The sequence below is a fragment of the Oncorhynchus kisutch genome, linkage group LG10 (genome assembly GCF_002021735.2).
Source record: "Oncorhynchus kisutch isolate 150728-3 linkage group LG10, Okis_V2, whole genome shotgun sequence".
NCBI classification, from domain to species: Eukaryota; Metazoa; Chordata; class Actinopteri; order Salmoniformes; family Salmonidae; genus Oncorhynchus; species Oncorhynchus kisutch.
This window is the reverse complement of record NC_034183.2, coordinates 10,877,530-10,900,352: the sequence shown is the minus strand read 5'-3', so window position 1 is coordinate 10,900,352 and position 22,823 is coordinate 10,877,530. Positions and strand designations below refer to the sequence as shown.

Sequence of the window (22,823 nt, the reverse complement as noted above, 5' to 3'; positions counted from 1 at the left end):
ACAGACATGTGACTAACAGAAATGGAATAATGTGTCCCTGAAAAAAGGGGGCACAAAATCAAAAGTAATAGTATCCGGTGTGGACAGCAGTTGCATTTCTCAACAAACAGAAATTGAATAATGTGTACCTGAACAAAGGGGGGGGGTCAAAAGTAACAGTGAGTATCTGGTGTGGCCACCAGCTGCATTAAGTACCTGCAGTGCATCTCGTCCCCATGGACTGCACCAGATTTGCCAGTTCTTGCTGTGAGATGTTACCCCACTCTTCCACCAAGTTCCCGGACATTTCTGGGGAGAATGGCCCTAGCCCTCGCCCTCCGATCCAACAGGTTCCAGACGTGCTCAATGGGATTGAGGTCCGGGCTCTTCGCTGGCCATGGCAGAAGACTGACATTCCTCTCTTGCAGGAAATCATGCACAGAACGAGCAGTGTGGCTGGTGGCATTGTCATGCTGGAGGGTCATGTCAGGTTGAGCCTGCAGGAAGGGTACCACCTGAGGGAGGAGGATGTCTTCCCTGTAATTTACAGCATTGAGATTGCCTGCAATGACAACAAGCTCAGTCCGATGATGATGTGACACAATGCCCCAGACCATGACAGACCCTCCACCTCCAAATTGACCCCACTCCAGAATACAGGCCTCGATGTAATGCTCCTTCCTTCGACGATAAACACACATCTGACCATCACCCCTGGTGAGACAATAGCGCGACTCGTCAGTGAAGAGCACTTTTTGCTAGTCCTGTCTGGTCCAGCGACGGTGGGTTTGTGCCCATAGGCGACATTGTTGCCGGTGATGTCTGGTGAGCGCTCAGTCCAGCCTATTGCGAACCGTCTGAGCACTGATGGAAGGACTGTGCGTTCCTGGTGCAACCCTGGCAGTTGTTGTTGCCTTCATGAACCTGTCCACAGGTGTTCGGATGTACCAATCCTGTGCAGGTGTTGTTACATGTGGTCTGTCACTGCGAGGACGATCAGCTGTCGGCCCGGTCTTCCTGTGGCGCTGTCTTAGGCATCTCAAGGTACGGACATTGCAATTTATTGCCCTGGCCACATCTGCAGTCCTCATGCATCCTTGCAGCATGCCTAAGGCACGTTCACGCAGATGAGCAGGGACCCTGGGCATCTTTCTTTTTGTGTTTTTCCAGAGTCAGTAGAAAGGCCTCTTTTAGTATCCTAAGTTTTCATAACTGACCTTAATTGCCTACCGTCTGTAAGCTGTTAGTGTCTTAACGACCGTTCCACAGGTGCATGTTCATTAATTGTTTATGGTTCATTGATCAAGCATGGAAAACACTGTTTAATTTAAACCTTTTACAATGCAGATCAAGTTATTTGGATTTTTACGAATTATCTTTGAAAGTTTTAATAAAAATTCCCTGTCTTAGGTCAGTTAGGATCACCACTTTATTTTAAAAATGTGAAATGTCAGAATAATAGTAGAGCGAAATGAACCATTCTCTCCTTTTATTTCTTTCATGACATTCTCAGTGGGTCAGAAGTTTACATACACTCAGTTACTATTTGGTAGCATTGCCTTTAAATGGTTTAACTTGGGTCAAATATTTTGGGTAGCCTTCCCACAATAAGTTGGGGGATTTTTGGCCCATTCCTCCTGACAGAGCTGGTGTAACTGGGTCAGGTTTGTAGGCCTTCTTGCTCGCACACGCTTTTTCAGTTCTGCCCACAAAGGTTCTAGAGGATTGAGATCAGGGCTTTGTGATGGCCACTCCAATACCTTAACTTTGTTGTCCTTAAGCCATTTTGCCACAACTTTGGAAGTATGCTTGGGATCATTGTCCATTTGGAAGACCCATTTGCTACCAAGCTTTACCTTCCTGACTGATGCCTTGAGATGTTGCTTCAATATATCCACATAATTTTTTATCCCCCTGATGCCATCTATTTTGTGAAGTGCACCAGTCGCTCCTGCAGCAAAGCACCCCCACAACATGATTCTGCCACCCCCGTGCTTCACGGTTGGGATGGTGTTCTTCGGCTTGCAAGCCTCCCCCTTTTTCCTCCAAACATAACAATGGTCATTATGGCCAAACAGTTCTATTTTTGTTTCATCAGACCAGAAGACATTTCTCCAAAAAGTACAATCTTAGTCCCCATGTGCAGTTGCAAACCGTAGTCTGGCTTTTTTATGGCGGTTTTGGAGCAGTGGCTTCTTCCTTGCTGAGCGGCCTTTCAGGTTATGTCGATATAGGACTTGTTTTACTGTGGATATAGATACTTTTGTACCTGTTTCCTCCAGCATCTTCACAATGTCCTTTGCTATTGTTCTGGGATTGATTTGAACTTTTCGCACCAAAGTACGTTCATCTCTAGGAGACAGAACGTGTCTTCTTCCTGAGCGGTATGACGGCTGTGTGGTCCCATGGTGTTTATACTTGCGTACTATTGTTTGTGCAGATGCACGTGGTACCTTCAGGCGTTTGGAAATTTCTCCCAAGGATGAACCAGACTTGTGGAGGTCTACAATTTTTTGGGGCTGATTTCTTTTGATTTTCCCATGACTCCCAAAGAGGCACTGAGTTTGAAGGTAGGCCTTGAAATACATCCACAGGTACACCTCCAATTGACCCAAACAATGTCAATCAGAAGCTTCTAAAGCCTTGACAATTTTCTGGAATTTTCCAAGTTGTTTAAATGCACAGTCAACTTTGTATGTAAACTTCTGACCCACTGGAATTGTGATACAGTGAAGTATAAGTGAAATAATCTGTCTGTTAACAATTGTTGGAAAAATTAATTGTGTCATGCACAAAGTAGATGTCCTAACCCACTTAACAAGACATTTCTGGAGTGGTTGAAAAACAAGTTTTAATGACAGCAACCTAAGTAGAGGTCATCCGATTATGATTTTTCAACGCCGATACCGATGATTGGAGGTCCCAAAAAATGCAGATTAAATTTTTTTTGGGGGGGGATCTTAACAATTTGTATTTATTTATTTGTAATAATGACAATTACAACAATACTGAATTAACACTTATTTTAACTTAATATAATACATTAATAAAATCAATTTAGCCTCAAATAAATTATGAAACATGTTCAATTTGGTATAAATAATGCAAAAACAGTGTTGGAAAAGAAAGTAAAAGTGCAATATGTGCCATGTAAGATAGCTAACGTTTCAGTTCCTTGCTCAGAACATGAGAACATATGAAAGCTGGTGGTTCCTTTTAACACGAGTCTTCAATTTTCCCAGGTAAGAAGTTTTAGGTTGTGATTATTATAGGAATTATAGGACTATTTCCCTCTATACGATTTGTATTTCATATACCTTTGACTATTGGATGTTCTTATAGGCACTTTAGTATTGCCAGTGTAACACTATAGCTTCTGTCCCTCTCCTCGCCCCTACCTGGGCTCGAACCAGGAACACATCGACAACAGCCACCCTCGAAGCAGCGTTACCCATGCAGAGCAAGGGGAACAACTACTCCAAGTCTCAGAGTGAGTGACGTTTTGAAACACTATTAGGGCACACCCCGCTAACTAGCTAGCCGTTTCACATCGGTTACACCAGCCTAATCTCGGGAGTTGATAGGCTTGAAGGCTCTTTGAATGAATGCTTACGAGCATGCCTACCATCGCTCAGTCAGACTGCTCTATCAAATCATAGACTTAATTATAACATAATAACACACAGAAATACGATCCTTGGGTCATTAATATGGTGGAATCTGGAAACTATCATCTCGAAAACAAAACGTTTATTCTTTCAGTGAAATATGGAACCGTTCTGTATTTTATCTAACGGGTGGCATCCATAAGTCTAATATTCCTGTTACATTGCACAACCTTCAATGTTATGTCATGATTACGTAACATTCTGGCAAATTAGTTCGCAACGAGCCAGGCGGCCCAAACTGTTGCATATACCCTGACTCTGCGTGCAATGAACGCAAGAGAAGTGACACAATTTCACCTGGCTAATATTGCTAACCTGGATTTCTTTTAGCAACATATGCAGGTTTAAAAATATATACTTCTGTGTATTGATTTTATGAAAGGCATTGATGTTTATGGTTAGGTACAGTCGTGCAACGATTGTGCTTTTTTCGCAAATGTGCTTTTGCTAAATCATCCCCCGTTTGGCGAAGTTGGCTCTTTGTTAGGAAGAAATTGTCTTCACACAGTTCGCAACGAGCCAGGCGGCCCAAACTGCTGCATATACCCTGACTCTGTTGCAAGAGCAGTGACACAATTTTCCTAGTTAAAATAAATTCATGTCAGCAGGCAATATTAACTAAATATGCAGGTTTAAAAACATATACTTGTGTATTGATTTTAAGAAAGGCAATTGATGTTTATGGTTAGTTACACATTGGAACAACGACAGTCCTTTTTTGCGAATGCGCACCGCATCGATTATATGCAACACAGGACACGCTAGATAAACTAGTAATATCATCAACCATGTGTATTTAACTAGTGATTATGATTGATTGATTGTTTTTTATAAGATAAGTTTAATGCTAGCTAGCAACATACCTTGGCTTCTTACTGCATTCGCGTAACCGGCAGGCTCCTCGTGTAGTGCAATGGAAGGCAGGTGGTTCGAGCGTTGGACTAGTTAACTGTAAGATTGCAAGATTGAATCCCCAAGCTGACAATGTAAAAATCGGTCGTTCTGCCCCTGAACAAAGTAGTTAACCCACCGTTCCTAGGGCGTCATTGAAAATAAGAATGTGTTCTTAACTGACTTGCCTAGTTAAATAAAGATGTAAAAAAAAAAATTGGGGGCCAAATCGGTGTCCAAAAATACCAATTTCCGATTGATTGGCCATTCCGATTAATCGGTTGACCTCTAAACCTAAGTGTATGTAAACTTCCGACTTCAACTGTAGATGACCTGGAGCCAGTGGGTTTGGCGACGAATATGGGGCTTTGGTGACAAAACGGATGGCACTGTGATATACTGCATCCAATTTGTTGAGTAGAGTGTTGGAGGCTATTTTTTAAATGACACCCCCCGAAGTCAAGGATCGGTAGCATAGTCAGTTTTACGAGGGTATGTTTGGCAGCATGAATGAAGGATGCTTTGTTGCGAAATAGGAAGCCGATTCTAGATTTAATTTTGGAATGGAGACGCTTAATGTGAGTCTGGAAGGAGAGTTTACAGTCTAACCAGACATTCAGGTATTTGTAGTTGTCCACATATTCTAAGTCAGAACCGTCCGGAGTAGTGATGCTAGGACAGGCGATGAGTGAGTGTTGTTGCAGAAATAAATACAAGGCCTATGCTCGAAAAAGTTAACATTTCCACGACAGAGGAATGAATAGACGTATTTCCAAACGGGTTGGTGCCCTTTTTCCCCTTTGATCACCAGCCTCCTGAAAGGTCTGTGCACGGCCCTGCCCAAGACTATGCCTGTTATTACTGGCATGGCGTCGATGACAGACTGTCAGCAGCTTTGAGTGCCATCCATGTCCCCTTACCCCTCTCATGCTGGAGGTGCCCTTGATGTTCAGGGCCACTGCCAGGGTGACACTGGAGAGAGAGGGGGGGAGCTGGCACTGGTTACGATCTGGCCAAACAAAAATTTCCCTGTGTGCCAAAATATCAAACCCCACCTCTTTACATCGTGCTGCAGGTTTAGGGTTAGGGTGTGATGTCATGCCCTAGGCTGAACGCAATCCCACACTTGTCTGAAGTTATCAAAAGGAGAAAGGACAATGGAGATGGGAGAGAGAAGGGGGAGGGAATGAAGGCATACTGTGTCTGTGTTCCTTGCTTATAACGGACAAACTAAGTTGTATTGAAGATTGCTCTGTTGATTCGTATGAAAGGAGCACACTGCTGTAACTTTTCCTGTTCTCTGTAACAAAGGCTTTTTGAAGCAACTGCCAAGACCACCGCCACACTTCCTTCCTCTCCAAGGTGGTGAGGGTCGGCAAACAACACATCTGCCACGCTGACCCTCAACACAGGGATCCCACAGGGGTGCATGCTTAGTCCCCCCCTGTACTCCCTGTTCAAATATTATTATTATTATTTTTTTTACATTTTAGTCATTTTCCAGTGACTTACATGAGCAATTAGGGTTAAGTGCCTTGCTCAAGGACACGTCAACAGATTTCTCACCTAGTCGGCTCTGGGATTTGAACCAGTGACTTTCGCTTACTGGCTCAACACTCTTAACTGCTAGGCTACCTGCTGCCCGACAGTGCGTGGCCGCCCTTCAACATCATTTGCCTTGACACCTTTTTTTGATGCACTGACATTTTTGTACTGGCTCTATGCACTCTACCTAGACTCTACCCACACACTCACCCACTACCTAGACTACTCACACACTCACCCACTACCTTAGACTCTACCCACACACTCACCCACTACCTAGACTCTACCCACACACTCACCCACTACCTTAGACTCTACCCACACACTCACCCACTACCTTAGACTCTACCCACACACTCACCCACTACCTTAGACTCTACCCACACACTCACCCCCTACCTTAGACTCTACCCACACACTCACCCACTACCTAGACTCTACCCACACACTCACCCACTACCTAGACTCTACCCACACACTCACCCACTACCTAGACTCTACTCACACACTCACCCACTACCTTAGACTCTACCCACACACTCACCCACTACCTAGACTCTACTCACACACTCACCCACTACCTTAGACTCTACCCACACACTCACCCACTACCTTAGACTCTACCCACACACTCACCCACTACCTAGACTCTACCCACACACTCACCCACTACCTAGACTCTACCCACACACTCACCCACTATCTAGACTCTACTCACACACTCACCCACTACCTTAGACTCTACCCACACACTCACCCACTACCTAGACTCTACTCACACACTCACCCACTACCTTAGACTCTACCCACACACTCACCCCCTACCTTAGACTCTACCCACACACTCACCCACTACCTAGACTCTACCCACACACTCACCCACTATCTAGACTCTACCCACACACTCACCCACTACCTAGACTCTACCCACACACTCACCCACTATCTAGACTCTACCCACACACTCACCCACTATCTAGACTCTACCCACACACTCACCCACTACCTAGACTCTACCCACACACTCACCCACTATCTAGACTCTACCCACACACTCACCCACTACCTAGACTCTACCCACACACTCACCCACTATCTAGACTCTACCCACACACTCACCCACTACCTAGACTCTACCCACACACTCACCCACTACCTTAGACTCTACCCACACACTCACCCACTACCTTAGACTCTACCCACACACTCACCCACTATCTAGACTCTACCCACACACTCACCCACTACCTAGACTCTACCCACACACTCACCCACTACCTAGACTCTACCCACACACTCACCCACTACCTAGACTCTACCCACACACTCACCCACTACCTAGACTCTACCCACACACTCACCCACTATCTAGACTCTACCCACACACTCACCCACTACCTAGACTCTACCCCCCCCCCCTCCACACACACACACACACACACACACACAGAAATAGACACACTTTCACACTCTGCTGCTACTCTTATTTATTATCTATCCTGATTGCCTAGTCACTTTTACCCCCTACCTACATGTACATGTTACCTCAACTACCTGTTACCTCAGTACATTGACTCAGTACTGGTACACCTTGCATATCGCCTCGTTATTTTGTGTTACTATTTCCTTGATTCTTTTATTCGTTATTACCTTTTTTTATTTTATTTTTTATTTTTTACTCTGTATTGTTGGGAAAGGGTTCGTAAGTTAGCATTTCACGGTAAAGTCTACACCTGTTGTATTTGGCGCATGTAACAAAATTACATTAGATTTATTTGAGGTGAACACAGAGTGCCTCTCCGAGAACTGAGAGGACTTGGAGTTTTCTGCAAAACAAACATCCAAAAAATAGAAGGGACTTGTTACGCTCTGATACAGGAGAGGCAATGGTCAAATGGGTGTTTTTAATGGCGCCTGTGTATCAGTTTAATGTCCCGTGGTCATCCTGTGTGGTTAATAACCTTCGTTAAAGTGATTTGTGCCGCCAGACACACCAATAGGATTCTACACACAGCCAGCCCACACTGATAAATGAGCCTACTTTCTCTGGGCCATTGCCATAGCTTTCTCTGACATCCCCGTTCTCGTAAGCATCTGTAGAATTTAGTTTACCCCATAGATCTTATTCCTTTTATGGCATTCCATGTGCGTGTGTGTGTGTCGGGGGACGTAAGACAGTGGTCGTCCTCAGTGGTCATCTGTAGCCAAGCTACATTGTGTCACTGCCTCTCACTGTACTGTGAATGAAATCCCAGGCTGCAGTGCAGTCCTACTGGGAAGCCAATTGGCTGGAGAGAGGACATGAGAGAGTGAGGTACAGGTCAGGTAGTATTCCTCCCTATGACAGGGACACACCACCACCACTACAGAGCAGCAGGGTAAAAGACAGAACTGTAACCATGTGGAAGCAGGTAAAATAGGCCAGCTTGATTGAACCCTTAAAGATGCACTGTGCAGAAATCGCTCTGCCATTTCCTGATTGCTAAAATTCTAATAGTTTGCACGGAGTATTATGTACGGAGTGTTGTGCAGCTACAAAAGCTAACCATTAATCTGTTATGATGGTACAGTCCGATGCACGTACTAGCTTTAGCTGGGATTAGATTGAGATTTAAAGAGATCGAGATTTAGAGTTCTCATTTAGATTGAGAGGGAGAGGCTTTACTGGGCGCAACTGAAATAAATGAAGTTGTAATAAACCATTTAACAAAAGCCAGCGTGTGGGATGGAAGGCTAATTATTAGCTGTATGATGGACGGCCTACATACCATACAAAGGGCTACTTAAAATGTCTGTCTATGCCAACGCACACATACCCACAAACATATACACATACATACACACATACTTATATATGTACACACAGACAGATGCATGGACAGACACACACACACACACAACCCCTCTGTCCTCCCTCTCTGTCTGTCTGTCTGTCCTCCATCAGTCTGTCCTCCCTCCGTCTGTCCTCTGCCTTGCATTTCAAACTAATTTAATCTGGACACCTTTAAATTGACCTGAACTTTGACTGAACACACACCCACTCATCAAATAGAGGTTTCAAAGCAATCCATCTTTCGCAGGGCGGGGCTCTCGCAAACCTGTCAGCGTTCTCGTGTCAGTAGATATGGAGACAAATGCCTCTACTTAGGATAGGGTGAGACGTCAGAGAGAGGGGAGGCTGCTTCCCAAATCGCACCCTATTCCCTATTTAGTGCACTCATTTTAACCAGGGTCCATATGGGTCGTGCACTGTATAGGGAATAATGTGCAGTTTGGGACATAACCAGAGAGTGGCGCTGTTCAAAGCCAACGTATTCAGCCTTTGATATATCAGTGACTTGGGAGGGTGTGTCTCAATGTCTGAGGTGAGAAATGCATAGGAGATACACCAATAACGTTAGTTAAACAGGTGCCATAAAACAAGTGGTGTCAACAGCTAAATGGACAGCGATTTAATTTATTCTGGGCCCATTTTCAGAGTTTATATGGACAGGGGTGGACCTGATCCTAAATCAGCATTCCTACTCTGAGAAGCTTTGTCAATACGGCCTTTGTTCTTTTTTGTGTGGTTTCATCATGAGAAAACAGTGAGAATGCACAGAGATCAAGCCTTTATCAAGAGATTTTTACATACTGTTGTCTAGTCAATCTTCTCAGAGGCATTTACACACTGTTGTCTAGTCAATCTTCTCTGAGGCATTTACACACTGTTGTCTAGTCAACCTTCTCAGAGGCATTTACACACTGTTGTCTAGTCAATCTTCTCAGAGGCATTTACACACTGTTGTCTAGTCAACCTTCTCAGAGGCATTTACACACTGTTGTCTAGTCAACCTTCTCAGAGGCTAATAGCTATTGAGCTAATGGAGAGACATCTTCTGAAGCCCACTCTTGGCTGACTGGATCGGACTATAGGCTTTGGATAGATGCAATTTTAATTAAACACGGTAATGACTAAACTATCAAGGCCTGAGCATATTTAGAAGAAGGTCCTTGAAAGAGAGTAGAGAGAGAGAGTTCCCTAAGTTTTGACTTGTCAAGTACGGACAGTAGAGAAAGGGGTGTCAAAAAGAGGTTCACATGACACATCGAGGGGGGGGGACTTTAGTGTGTATGTGTTTGTTTGGGTGGGGGGGACAGACGTCCGTCTCTATCTCTCTCACTTTCTCTTTGTAGAAAGAGTCTTTGTTTGGCCGTGTGACTGCTGTCATGGTGAATAGTGTGTTTGGCCGTGTGACTGCTGTCATGGTGAATAGTGTGTTTGGCCGTGTGACTGCTGTCATGGTGAATAGTGTGTTTGTGTAACCGGTGTGTTTGTGTAACCCGGCGACTGCCGGTCGTCACTCATGCATGTCATCTGGATACCGCCGACGTTATGACGAGGTCAGATGGAGGGTCACATGGTACCAGTAGGTTTTTGAAGCAGAGAGCAGTCTGCAGCATGGGCTACGTCCCAAATGATACCCCATTCCCTATGTAGTGGACTGCTTTTGACAAGGGCCCATCGAGTCAAAAGTAGTGCACTGTATAGGGAATAGGGTGCGATTAGGGACACAGACATGCACTAGAGCACATATGACCTTCCAGCCTCTCACACTGTGATAGTGGTCTGCTTTCTGATAGGGAGATGCAGACAGTACTGGGTGAGGAGAAAATAGTTTTCAGCCAAGTTTGACTGACAGGCGTAGGCCTGTTATAGGAACAGTCTGTTTGGTTTTGCTGACGCTCCTGACAGTGAAGCAGACAATGTCTAAAGCTGGTTTTGTTGAAGGGAAATGTTGTGTGTTTGCTGTTGAGATCAGAGAGGCAGTGCATTAACAGGTTTGTGTGCGCGCATCAATAACAGCCCTTAGCTGCTGACGGTGTCCTGACAGGCCTCATTACAGATCCTCTGACAGAACACAGCACCTGCGTACGGAGCCTCTGACAGAACACAGCACCTGCGTACGGAGCCTCTGACAGAACACAGCACCTGCGTACGGAGCCTCTGACAGAACACAGCACCTGCGTACGGAGCCTCTGACAGAACACAGAACACAGCACCTGCGTACGGAGCCTCTGACAGAACACAGCACCTGCGTACGGAGCCTCTGACAGAACACAGCACCTGCGTACGGAGCCTCTGACAGAACACAGCACCTGCGTACGGAGCCTCTGACAGAACACAGCACCTGCGTACGGAGCCTCTGACAGAACACAGCACCTGCGTACGGAGCCTCTGACAGAACACAGCACCTGCGTACGGAGCCTCTGACAGAACACAGCACCTGCGTACGGAGCCTCTGACAGAACACAGCACCTGCGTACGGAGCCTCTGACAGAACACAGCACCTGCGTACGGAGCCTCTGACAGAACACAGCACCTGCGTACGGAGCCTCTGACAGAACACAGCACCTGCGTACGGAGCCTCTGACGGAACACAGCACTTCAATTGCCCTGCTAAGCACAGCCTGCTTTTACAGTGCACACACACACACACGCACACGCTTGTATAGTACACACACACACACACATTTCACACACACACACACACACACACATTTCACACCCATTGGGAACTTAAATTGAGTCTGAAATGGGAGCAGATTAAGCAAATGTAGATTAAATGCTGTACTAATCCAGACTGGAGTGTCCTCACATACCCCATCAGACGTTCTAGGTCAGCAGGTAGCCTAGTGGTTAGAGCATTGGACCAGTAACTGAGAGGTTACTTGTTTGAACTCCTGAGCCGATAAGGCTCTGTCGATGTGCCCTTGAGCAAGGCACTTAATTGCCCCAATTGCTCTTGTAAATCTGCTAAATGACCCAAAAAAATACAACAAATTTTAGGTAAATACCTTCCCATAACAGCCCTCTTTGAAGAAATGTCTGCTTTCTCTTAAAAAAAACACCATGCAGGCTGATCGAAATAACCCACTGGCATTACTGCTGAGCTCTACCCTCTAAATAACCAGCACGGCCAGGTGGACTGGGGACAGCAAGGAGTCATCATGTCAGGTAGTCCTGGGGCATGGTCCTAGGGCTCAGGTCCTCCGAGAGAGAGAAAGAAAGAGAGAATTAGAGAGAGCACATGTGGGGTGGCCAGTCCTCTTCTGGCTGTGCCGGGTGGAGATTATAACTGAACATGGCCAAGATGTTCAAATGTTCATAAATGACCAGCATGGTCGAATAATGATAAGGCAGAACAGTTGAAACCCTCTACCCTCTAAATAACCCACTGACATTACTGCTGAGATCTACCCTCTAAATAACCCACTGACATTACTGCTGAGATCTACCCTCTAAATAACCCACTGACATTACTGCTGAGATCTACCCTCTAAATAACCCACTGACATTACTGCTGAGATCTACCCTCTAAATAACCCACTGACATTACTGCTGCGATCTACCCTCTAAATAACCCACTGACATTACTGCTGAGATCTACCTTCTAAATAACCCACTGACATTACTGCTGAGATCTACCCTCTAAATAACCCACTGACATTACTGCTGAGCTCTACCCTCTAAATAACCCAGTGACATTACTGCTGAGTTCTACCCTCTAAATAACCCAGTGACATTACTGCTGAGCTCTACCCTCTAAAAAACCCAGTGACATTACTGCTGAGCTCTACCCTCTAAAAAACCCAGTGACATTACTGCTGAGCTCTACCCTCTAAATAACCCACTGACATTACTGCTGAGATCTACCCTCTAAATAACCCACTGACATTACTGCTGAGATCTACCCTCTAAATAACCCACTGACATTACTGCTGAGATCTACCCTCTCCTTGTTAGGGTTTTCTGTGGTTGTCCGTTCCACCTGTGTCTTTATCCAGGTACTTCCACAGCATTCTCAAAACTAGCTAGATAGAGAGCTAACATTTTATGGGGTCCTTTACCCCCAAACAACCCCAAAATACCAGAAAATACCCTAAACATCTACCCCAAGTAACTACCAGAAACAACTCCAAAATATCAGAAAATACCCTAAACATCTACCCCAAGAAACTACCAGGAACCACCCCCAAATGAAACTGCATTAATGTTCCTCAGTCCTCAAACCAGGCCTTTTGTTACCACGCTATTAAACGACACCACAAAACTCAATATCGCTGGCTATTTCCGACCCTCTGACTGGCGTGACATTGCTACCATGCACGCACTATGGAAAATGGCTTCCAATCAAACCAATACTATTCCATTCATACTTGGTGTCAGTCAGAGCAATCAGACAGATTTATCACAGTGGTTCAACCACAGTGGTGCATCAAATATCAGATTACAAAATGAATGAGCATTGATTTGTTTCTGTATGTTAGTCGGTGGCTGGGACAGCTGGTTCTGTCTGTTAGTCGGTGGCTGGGACAGCTGGTTCTGTCTGTTAGTCGGTGGCTGGGACAGCTGGTTCTGTCTGTTAGTCGGTGGCTGGGACAGCTGGTTCTGTCTGTTAGTCGGTGGCTGGGACAGCTGGTGACCCTATCTATAATATCATTCCCAATAGCCATTTGTCAATGGGCTTTTTCATGACTGATTTGGTTGACTCCCAAGTGGCAAAGTGGTCTAAGGCATCTCAGTGCTTGAGGCGTCACTACAGATACCCTGGTTTGATTCTAGGCTGTATCACAACCGGCCGTGATTGGGAATCGCATAGGGCGGCCCAGCGTCGTCCGAGGTTTGGCCGGTGTATGTCGTCATTGTAAATAAGAATTTGTTCTTAACTGACTTGCCTAGTTAAATAAAATAATCCATGTTTAAAAAAAAAAAAGAGGTTGGGAGCAGGCAAAAACCCAGTGCTTTTCTCTATTGTAAAACGCCTTTAGGACCTGGAACTGGCACTGGTTGTTTACAAGCAATGATGTTGGATGACATCAGTGTAATATTCCATTTTGCTGTTGAATTTGATGGGGATATGTGAGCATGTCGCCATCCCCTGGGCAGCGCTTTCATTTCGGTTCAGCCTTTATCGCTAATACTCAATCCTCTATCCACCTAGACAGCAGTACAACCTTTCTAAGATCATTTTCTTTGATTCAGTTTGATATGTCCGCTGAGACACATTCCTATCTAGAGCATTGTGTGTATTTGCCTGTGTTGTGTCCCAAATTGAACCCTGTTCGCTATTGAGTGCTCTACTTTTGACAATGGTCTATAGGGTTCTGGTGGAAAGTAGTGTACTACATAGGGCTCTGTTGGAAAGTAGTGCACTACATAGGATACTAACTCTATAAAGATAAATAGTGTCACTGCAGCCTCTTCACACATCACTGTGTGTATTGGACCAGAGGGCTTTTTTCCTTCCTTAAAACCAGGAAGTGAGCTCTCCGCTGTCACTCCACATCAGCTCCTACAGGAACAGAAACTGACAGGAACAAGGACAGCAGCAGCTCCTGTACAGGGATCTGATGGAGGGAATCTGTTGGGAGGGTGCTGTGTTGCCAAGTGTGCCCCTGTCAAGTGTGCCCCTGTCACTTGGCTGCGTGCCAAATTGCACCCTATTCCCTACATAGTGCAGGGAAAGGAAGGCTTGTCAAAAGTAGTACACTATGTAGGGGTTAGGGTCCCATTTGGGATGCGACCCTACCTGACGGTCCTCTCCCTGTGTCACTGGCTGAGGGGGGAATCGATGGAGGCCCTGCCTGGCTGACCTCTCTCACCCCGTGTCACTGGCTGAGGGAGGAATCGATGGAGGCCCTGCCTGGCCTGACAGCCTTCTCTTTCCCTGTGTCCGGTGTTTCGTGCTGAGCCTAACACTTTAGGAGGAGATCATAGGAGCGGTCCAGGGTGGGGGCCACTGCCCCCTTCACATTCTACACACGCCTGGGAAAGTCTGGGGGGGTAGGAGGGTGGGGTTAGGGGGCGTTTTGAGACCTGCTACGCCCCTAGAGAATGATCAGCTTGTGTCTACATGTGAGTTGGAAGGGGGTGAAAATCCAGCGCGATGACCACAGACTGATTCGACAGCCAGGGATGCTAATTTTGTTCCACTCTGTTTCATCCCCCACCTCTCCTCCACCCCCCACTTCCTTCTCTTATCCTCTGGTCCTCTCACAGCCATAACCAGAGGACCACGTCGTTCCGGCACCCCGTGACGGGACAGGTGTCTCGGGAGAACGTGGATTTTATCCTCCAAGAACAGTGAGTGACTCATCTCCTCTTATCTGTCCTTTATTCGATGAAAACTTTTGGTTCTCAGAATGTCGCTGGTATGCTAGTTGGTAATGGTCAGAAACAGACCTGTGGCCTCTCAGGATTGTCAACGCATCTATTTGGGACTACGAGTGTGTAAACCTCAAACACTGTGCCGAGCTTAAGTATCTATATTAATTTGTATTCATACAGCGTCTCAGACAGATATCAATCGTCAAAGTTAATCCAACTATGTATATTATTTGAGACCGTAGATAAGAGCCTTAGAAATTGTGGCGATGGCCAGATATGTCGAGGTATATGAATCCGTGAAACAGTCAGCTTTGGAGTAATGGAATAGCGGTTAAAGCCAGTACTGTTGGCGAAGCTGAAATGTGGGAACGTTGGCTAGATCAGTAGATGTTATTTGGAGTAATGGAATAGCGGTTAAAGCCAGTACTGTTGGCGAAGCTGAAATGTGGGAACGTTGGCTAGATCAGTAGATGTTATTTGGAGTATAAGGGAAAGGGGGATACCTAGTCAGTTGTACAACTGAATGAGTCTTCCGCATTTAACCCAACCCCTCTGAATCAGAGAGGTGCGGGGGGCTGCCTTAATCGACATCCACGTCTTCGGTGCCCAGGGAACAGCAACTGCCTTGCTCAGGGGCAGAATTATATATTTTTTATTTATATATAATTCTGTTGCTGGATCGGGGATTCGATCCAGCAACCTTTCGGTTACTGACCCAACACTCTAACCACTAGGCTACCTTTACTTCACATTGGGTGTGAAGTTAAGGGCAATGACAATGTTGTTGAGATTATGGAACAGAGTGGTACGTTAACCCAAATAGGATGTTATTTGTCTCTCTATGGGATCATCAAGGTGGGAGGCTGTACCTCCATCGTTAGCAATGTTCCTGCTCAAATCTCCTTAGCTGGCCTCTACCAGGCCATCCTAACCCTGACTATTTGATCCAAAATGATGGCAGAGTGTCAGTACAACTAGGATTTACCACCTAACCTGCTCGACACAGTGACCTCACTGTCAAGACTGAAATTTCACCTCTATTTATCTCTTGCTCTCATTTCTCTCTTCACTCTCTTTTTGCCTTATTCATTCATCTCTTTTCGTGGTTCTGCCCTCAGCATTTGTGTCCAAGGATATTCTGGAGAAATGGACAAAGTTCTCAGAACAAGTGGAACCTTGTAGTTTGTAGAACCTTGTATTTGGTAGTACCTTGTCAGAAGTCTTTTGGAATGTCACTTCCTGTGCCCTAACCTTACATGGGGGACCAGAGATGAGTGATTTTCGACTACCTTTAGAACAAAGCGCCAGTTTCCCAGCCCTGTGTCAGGGTCCAACGCTTTCGCACAAGATGACAAAGATATTAAAGGTTGAGCTCAAAGGGTCATTCCACCTCACCGTAAAACTACTGTGACAAGTATGAGTTCATACAGAACTTTCTTATCTATTAAATATCTCATTGCATGTGTACTGCCTTCCAAAAATAAAACGCTAAATGGCCGTGGAGCTGACAACAGCAGCATACAGTTTTAAAAGAGATCCCAGAGACTCACCAACTTAGCGCTCAGCTCTCAACCTCTCTCCACAATCTCTCTCTGATACTCTCTCGATCCCCCTCTCTCGTTCTCCTCCTGTGTCTGGCAGAGAACAGGAGGGCACATTCTCCTGCCATGTTCTGATGGATCCGTCTCATTAACAGCTTTGTGGGCGTGGAGGGCTATATGAACCGCGCAGATAATGTGTCACAGCCGCTCAGCCGCTCAACCTGCACAACCTCTACTACTGCATACAGAGGAACAGGCCAGAGAGGGGGTGTGTGTGGTATACCTAACGTGGCGTTTCTTTTAAATAACATCTCTCAAACAGCTGGTACAGCAAGTTGTTTTGACCACAATAATTATGTAATGTCTCAATGCAGCTGCAGCCTTCAAAATGTTTTGGGGATTTTGTATTTTTCCCTTTATTTTACCAGGTAAGTTGACTGAGAACACATTCTCATTTACAGCGTCAACCTGGGGAATAGTTACAGGGGAGATGAATGAGCCAATTAGAAGCTGGGGATGATTAGGTGGTCATTATGGTCAGGTTGGGAATTTAGCCAGGACACCAGGGTTAACACTCCTACTCTTACCATGGGATCTTTAATGACCACAGAGAAGTCAGGACACCCGTTTAACATCCCATCTGAAAGACAGCATCCTACACAGGGAAATGTCACCAATCACTGCTCTGCAGCATTGGGATATTGTTTTAGACCAATGGAAAGAGTGTCTCCTACTGGCCCTTCAACACCACTTCTAGCAGCACCACTTAGTTTCAGAGCCAAGCCAGTGGGATGCAGTGTGGTATGCTGCTGGCTAGTATTGGAAACTGTGCTTTGGTGCCTCAGAAGGCAATTGTGGGATACAATGTAACCCCTAACAGTACTGTGGTTTGGTGTTGCTCCAAGTTATTGTTATTCAGAGCCATTTACAATCAGTGCAGTCAACTAAAGGAAGTAAAACACCCACGTAGGACACACGTGTTGCTCTGTGAACAGGCAAGATCTATACTAGGGCTAGTCATGTTGAAATGTGTTGTCATGACGACCTATACGATGATGGCACAGACCCACAACATTCTAGGCTTTTTTAAATATGAGGAGACTCCTGATGAACTGCAAATTGCATCATTACATAAGACAAATTCAAATCTGGACCTCGAAGCCAGTTCCACTGCTGATTTTCATTGGTCCCCTCTAATCAGGGACTGATCTAGACCTGGGAAACCTGGTGGGTGCTATTAATTAGGGGCGGCAGGTAGCCTAGTGGTTAGAGCGTTGGACCTGTAGCCAAAATGTTTTCAGATCGAATCCCCGAACTGGTAAGGTAAAAACTCTGTCGTTCTGCCCCTGAACAAGGCAGTTAACCCACTGTTCCTAGGCCGTGATTGTAAATAAGAATGTGTTCTTAACTGACTTGCCTAGTTAAATATTAAATAAAAGTTAAATATTAAATAAAATTAACAGGTAGAACAGCAAACCAGTAAGTGATCTGGACCTCCAGGCTCTGATTGGGATACCCATGGCATATTCTATAGATCACATATCCTAGTTCCAGCACAGCTTTTGATAAAAGCATCATCACCTAGCAGATAACCATTAAAGCTGAGTTGAAACCTCATCTAAAAACGTTATTATTGTCCTGGCGAGACTGGCGCCTACGGGGGCCCCCTGGGGAGACTGGCGCCTACGGGGGCCCCCTGGGGAGACTGGCGCCTACGGGGGCCCCCTGGGGAGACTGGCGCCTACGGGGGCCCCCTGGGGAGACTGGCGCCTACGGGGGCCCCCTGGGGAGACTGGCGCCTACGGGGGCCCCCTGGGGAGACTGGCGCCTACGGGGGCCCCCTGGGGAGACTGGCGCCTACGGGGGCCCCCTGGGGAGACTGGCGCCTACGGGGGCCCCCTGGGGAGACTGGCGCCTACGGGGGCCCCCTGGGGAGACTGGCGCCTACGCGGGCCCCCTGGGGAGACTGGCGCCTACGCGGGCCCCCTGGGGAGACTGGCGCCTACGGGGGCCCCCTGGGGAGACGGGCGCCTACGGGAGTCCCACGGGGAGACTGGCGCCTACGGGGGCCCCCTGGGGAGACGGGCGCCTACGGGGGCCCCCTGGGGAGACGGGCGCCTACGGGAGTCCCACGGGGAGACTGGCGCCTACGGGGGCCCCCTGGGGAGACTGGCGCCTACGGGGGCCCCCTGGGGAGACTGGCGCCTACGGGGGCCCCCTGGGGAGACGGGCGCCTACGGGAGTCCCACGGGAGCCCCCTGGGGAGACTGGCGCCTACTGGCCTGCGTGGCTTGGCCTCTCAGTCCCAGGAGTGGCTATAGTGTCCGGCTCTACACCTCATCGAGGCTGCACGTTACCGCCTCTTATTTTTATAGCAGGCTGGAATTACTTCTAGTGTTGCTGTCTGGTCTGTGTTTGTCTGTCTGCAACTTCTCTTCTTTTCTCTCTGCTGTTTTTCTCTTCTCTTGCAATCTATCTATTATTGCTCTCTCTGGCTCTCTCTCTCTCTCTCTGTCCTGTCCTGTCCGTCCGTCAGTCTGTCTGTCTGTTTCTCCCACACTGATTCTTAACCTCTCTCTTTCTCTCCCCCTCCTCATTGGTTGGGGAGCGTCTGTAAAGCATACAGTGAGTGATGCGAACAGGTATAGAAAACACACACATAGTTGACAGATCATCTGTAAATAACTAGGGACTATAACTAAGTGATTGAGTGGAGCTCTCCTCTCTTTCTTTCCTGAAATAACTCCTCAGAACAACTCGGCAGAACCGTCTTTGTTTCGGCGGCGGTCTCCTCATTGCTATGGTATCTGGTGAACACAGGCAGAGCTACGTTAGCAATGTGATGACTTGCTCACCTGAGGGATCACTGACCTGCCGGCAGGGCAATGCCTTTGTTGATTATCGCCTTTGCAGCGGCAGGATGGATTTTAAGCACCTGGGCCACAGACAGACGGGGAATGGGGTGGGAGTGCAAAGAGCATATTTCCACCTCCACAAGGCCTCCTCCTGAGTATTTATACATGCACTTACTCTCTGAAAAGATCAGGAATGGGGTCATGAGTGACATTTATGTTGTGTTATTCTAATATTCTAGAACCAAAGCTGCATTCTGAAGCATTGTCCGTGTTCCTTCTATACCTTTTAATAAACTACTCTATGTACAGTATCTAGGTCTAACCTTCTAGACTACTCTATGTACAGTATCTAGGTCTAACCTTCTAGACTACTCTATGTACAGTATCTAGGTCTAACCTTCTAGACTACTCTATGTGCAGTATCTAGGTCTAACCTTCGAGACTACTCTATGTGCAGTATCTAGGCCTAACGTCAAGTCCACAAACACACCGGAAAAGAGAAGAAAATGGCCACTGTTTGGAGGCATTACACGACACTACAGTAAACTACACTACACACCACACCACACCACACTACACACCACACTAAACTACACTATTCTACACTACACCATACAACAATTGCTACGTTCTCCAAAAATGTTAGCCAGGAGATTCTGGGCGTTCCTGAATAAAAAGCTAACAAATTCAACAACAAAAAAAAGGATTGGAGGAAATGAAGACACCTTATGGAAGTTGAAAATAAGCTAGAAGTTGTGGGGGGGGGGAACGAAGTAGAAAAGTCAACTATCCCTTTAAGGCCTTTATTCCAGAGTGGCAGCTCTCAGAAGACCCAGAGCGATAATAATGTCCAATGTGCTGAAAAGCCTGACTTCTGGCTGTCACAGCCTTAATTGCCTGGCAGTCTGCCCTTCACAAGTGTTTTCTTCCACTCTCACAATGATGGAGTAATTGTCAGAGTCGGAGATGGGGAGGCTAGATCTGCATTGCCAGAGTTCTGTACAGCGAAGTGCTGAGGAATTATGCGTGTGTGCAGATGTAAAGTTTTCACTGTTTGTTCCTAGTGCTTATAAAAAACAAATGTTGCGTGGATCTCCTTGTACATTTATAGGTTTAGTTTCAGTGCTTCATGAATTTCTGTTTTGCATCGGATAATGTAGTCGTATTCTCATTCTATTAGATTTCAGTTTTCCCCCCATTTCCGTCTATTTGTATTGTTTGAGCCTCTAGTTTAGTAGCTTCAAAGGTTTCACTTCGAGTTCATCTAAGGCTAAGCTATAATAGTAGGGAGGGTAGACCAGATTGTCAGAGTAGGAGTGCTGATCCTAATGGATAAGATTGTATGAACATATCCTAGATCAGCATTCCTACTCTGAGAGAGGGGCACAGTGGGTAGTGCATTGTGGGAGAAGTGATGATTATTTCTTTCAAGTGATGGCCTAGTTCGCTAGCCTCCCACAACCCCCCCCCATCACCTCCTGACAGATGAGTTTGCCCAAAACATATCCTGTGAGAGAGAAATGTCAGTGTCTGTGTGTACAGTACATGTCTGTGTGTACAGTACATGTCTGTTCATATAATATACTCTCTGACGGGGATCTTCTTTGACGGGGATCTTCTCCCCTTACACCAAATGTACATCTTCCACTCTCTCAGCCGTCCGCTAGGTCCTCTCAAACGAAAATATGCATATATAGAAGGTCATCACGGAACACTGTGCAGACAGGAGGGGAAGTTTGATTGAAGCAAAAGGAATAGATTTCCCCTCCCAACACTGAGGCCACCCATGGGGCAGGCAGTGCAATTCATCAAATTCTACAAATCTAGTTCACACACACACCATACAATAATCAGACATCAAGAGAGATCTGAAGTGCCGACTCATCAGAGAGGACCCCCTTCAGAGAGGACCCCCATCAGAGAACCTGTGTACATTTTGCTACGTTAGTCTTATTCTTAAATGGATTAAATTGTTTTTCCCCCTCATCAATCTACACACAATACCCCATAATGATAAAGCAACAACAGGTTTTTAGATGTTTTTGCAAACTTGTAAAAATAATTAACTGAAATATCACATTTACAAAAGTGTTCAGACCCTTTACTCTATACTTTGTTGAAGCACATTTGGCAGCGATTACAGCCTCAAGTCTTCTTGGGTATGATGCTACAAGCTTGACACACCTGTATTTGAGGAGTAGCTCCCATTCTTCTCTGCAGATCTTCTCAAGCTCTGTCAGGTTAGATGTGGAGTGTCGCTGTGCAGCTATTTTCAGGTCTCTCCAGAGATGTTAGATCAGGTTCAAGTCCGGGCTCTGGTTGGGCCACTCAAGGACATTCAGAGACGTTTATGAAGCCACTCCTGCGTTGTCTTGACTTTGTGCTTAGGCTCGTTGTCCTGTTGGAAGGTGAACATTCGCCCTGATGTCCTGAGCGCTCTGGAGCAGGTTTTCATCAAGGATCTCTCTGAACTTTGCTCAGTTAATCTTTCCCTCGATCCTGACTAGTCTCCCAGTCCCTGAAAACATCCCCACAGCATGATGCTGCCACAACCATGCTTTTTTATTTTACCTTTATTTAACTAGGCAAGTCAGTTAAGAATGAATTCTTATTTAGTCCAACGCTCTAACCACTAGGATACCTGCCGCCCCTTAGGTTTCCTCCAGACGTGACACTTGGCATTAAGGCCAAAGAGTTCAATCTTGGTTTCATCAGACCAGAGAATCTTGTTTCTCATGGTCTGAGAGTCCTTTAGGTGCCTTTTGGCAAAATCCAAGTTGGCTGTCGTATGCCTGTTACTGAGGAGTGGCTTCCATCTTGCCACTTAACCATAAAAGCCTGATTGGTGGAGTGCTGCAGAGATGGTTGTCCTTCTGAAAGATTCTCCACAGAGGAACTCTGGAGCTTTGTCAGAGTGACCATCGGGTTCTTGGTCACCTCCCTGGCCAAGGCCCTTCTCCCCCGATTGCTCAGTTTGGCCGGGCGGCCAGCTCTAGGTGGAGTCTTTGTGGTTCCAAACTTCTTCCAATAAAGGATGATGGAGGCCACTGTTTTCTTGGGAACCTTCAATGCTGCTGACATTTTCTGGTACCATTCCTCAGTTCTGGGCCTTGACACAATCCTGTCTCTGAACTCTATGGACAATTCCTTCAACCTCATGGCTTGGTTTTTGCTCTGGCATACACTGTCAACT

General features: G+C 46.2%; 1 protein-coding gene across 6 annotated transcripts in view; it reads left to right on the top strand.

The window, feature by feature from the left end:
• Positions 1–22,823, top strand: part of LOC109897714 (pleckstrin homology domain-containing family A member 7) — a 201,775-nt gene that overhangs the window by 79,709 nt on the left and 99,243 nt on the right. For 5 of the 6 annotated variants that reach the window (XR_004211154.1, XM_020492245.2, XM_031833041.1 and 2 more), the window contains one exon: positions 15,127–15,210. The exons of the other annotated variant lie outside the window; for it this stretch is intronic. Coding sequence is in view for 4 of the 5 variants with exons in the window: in XM_020492245.2 (XP_020347834.2) it covers positions 15,127–15,210 (84 nt within the window). In the remaining variant the exon portion in view is untranslated. The remainder of the gene's footprint in view (positions 1–15,126; positions 15,211–22,823) is intronic. 6 annotated transcript variants of the gene reach the window in all.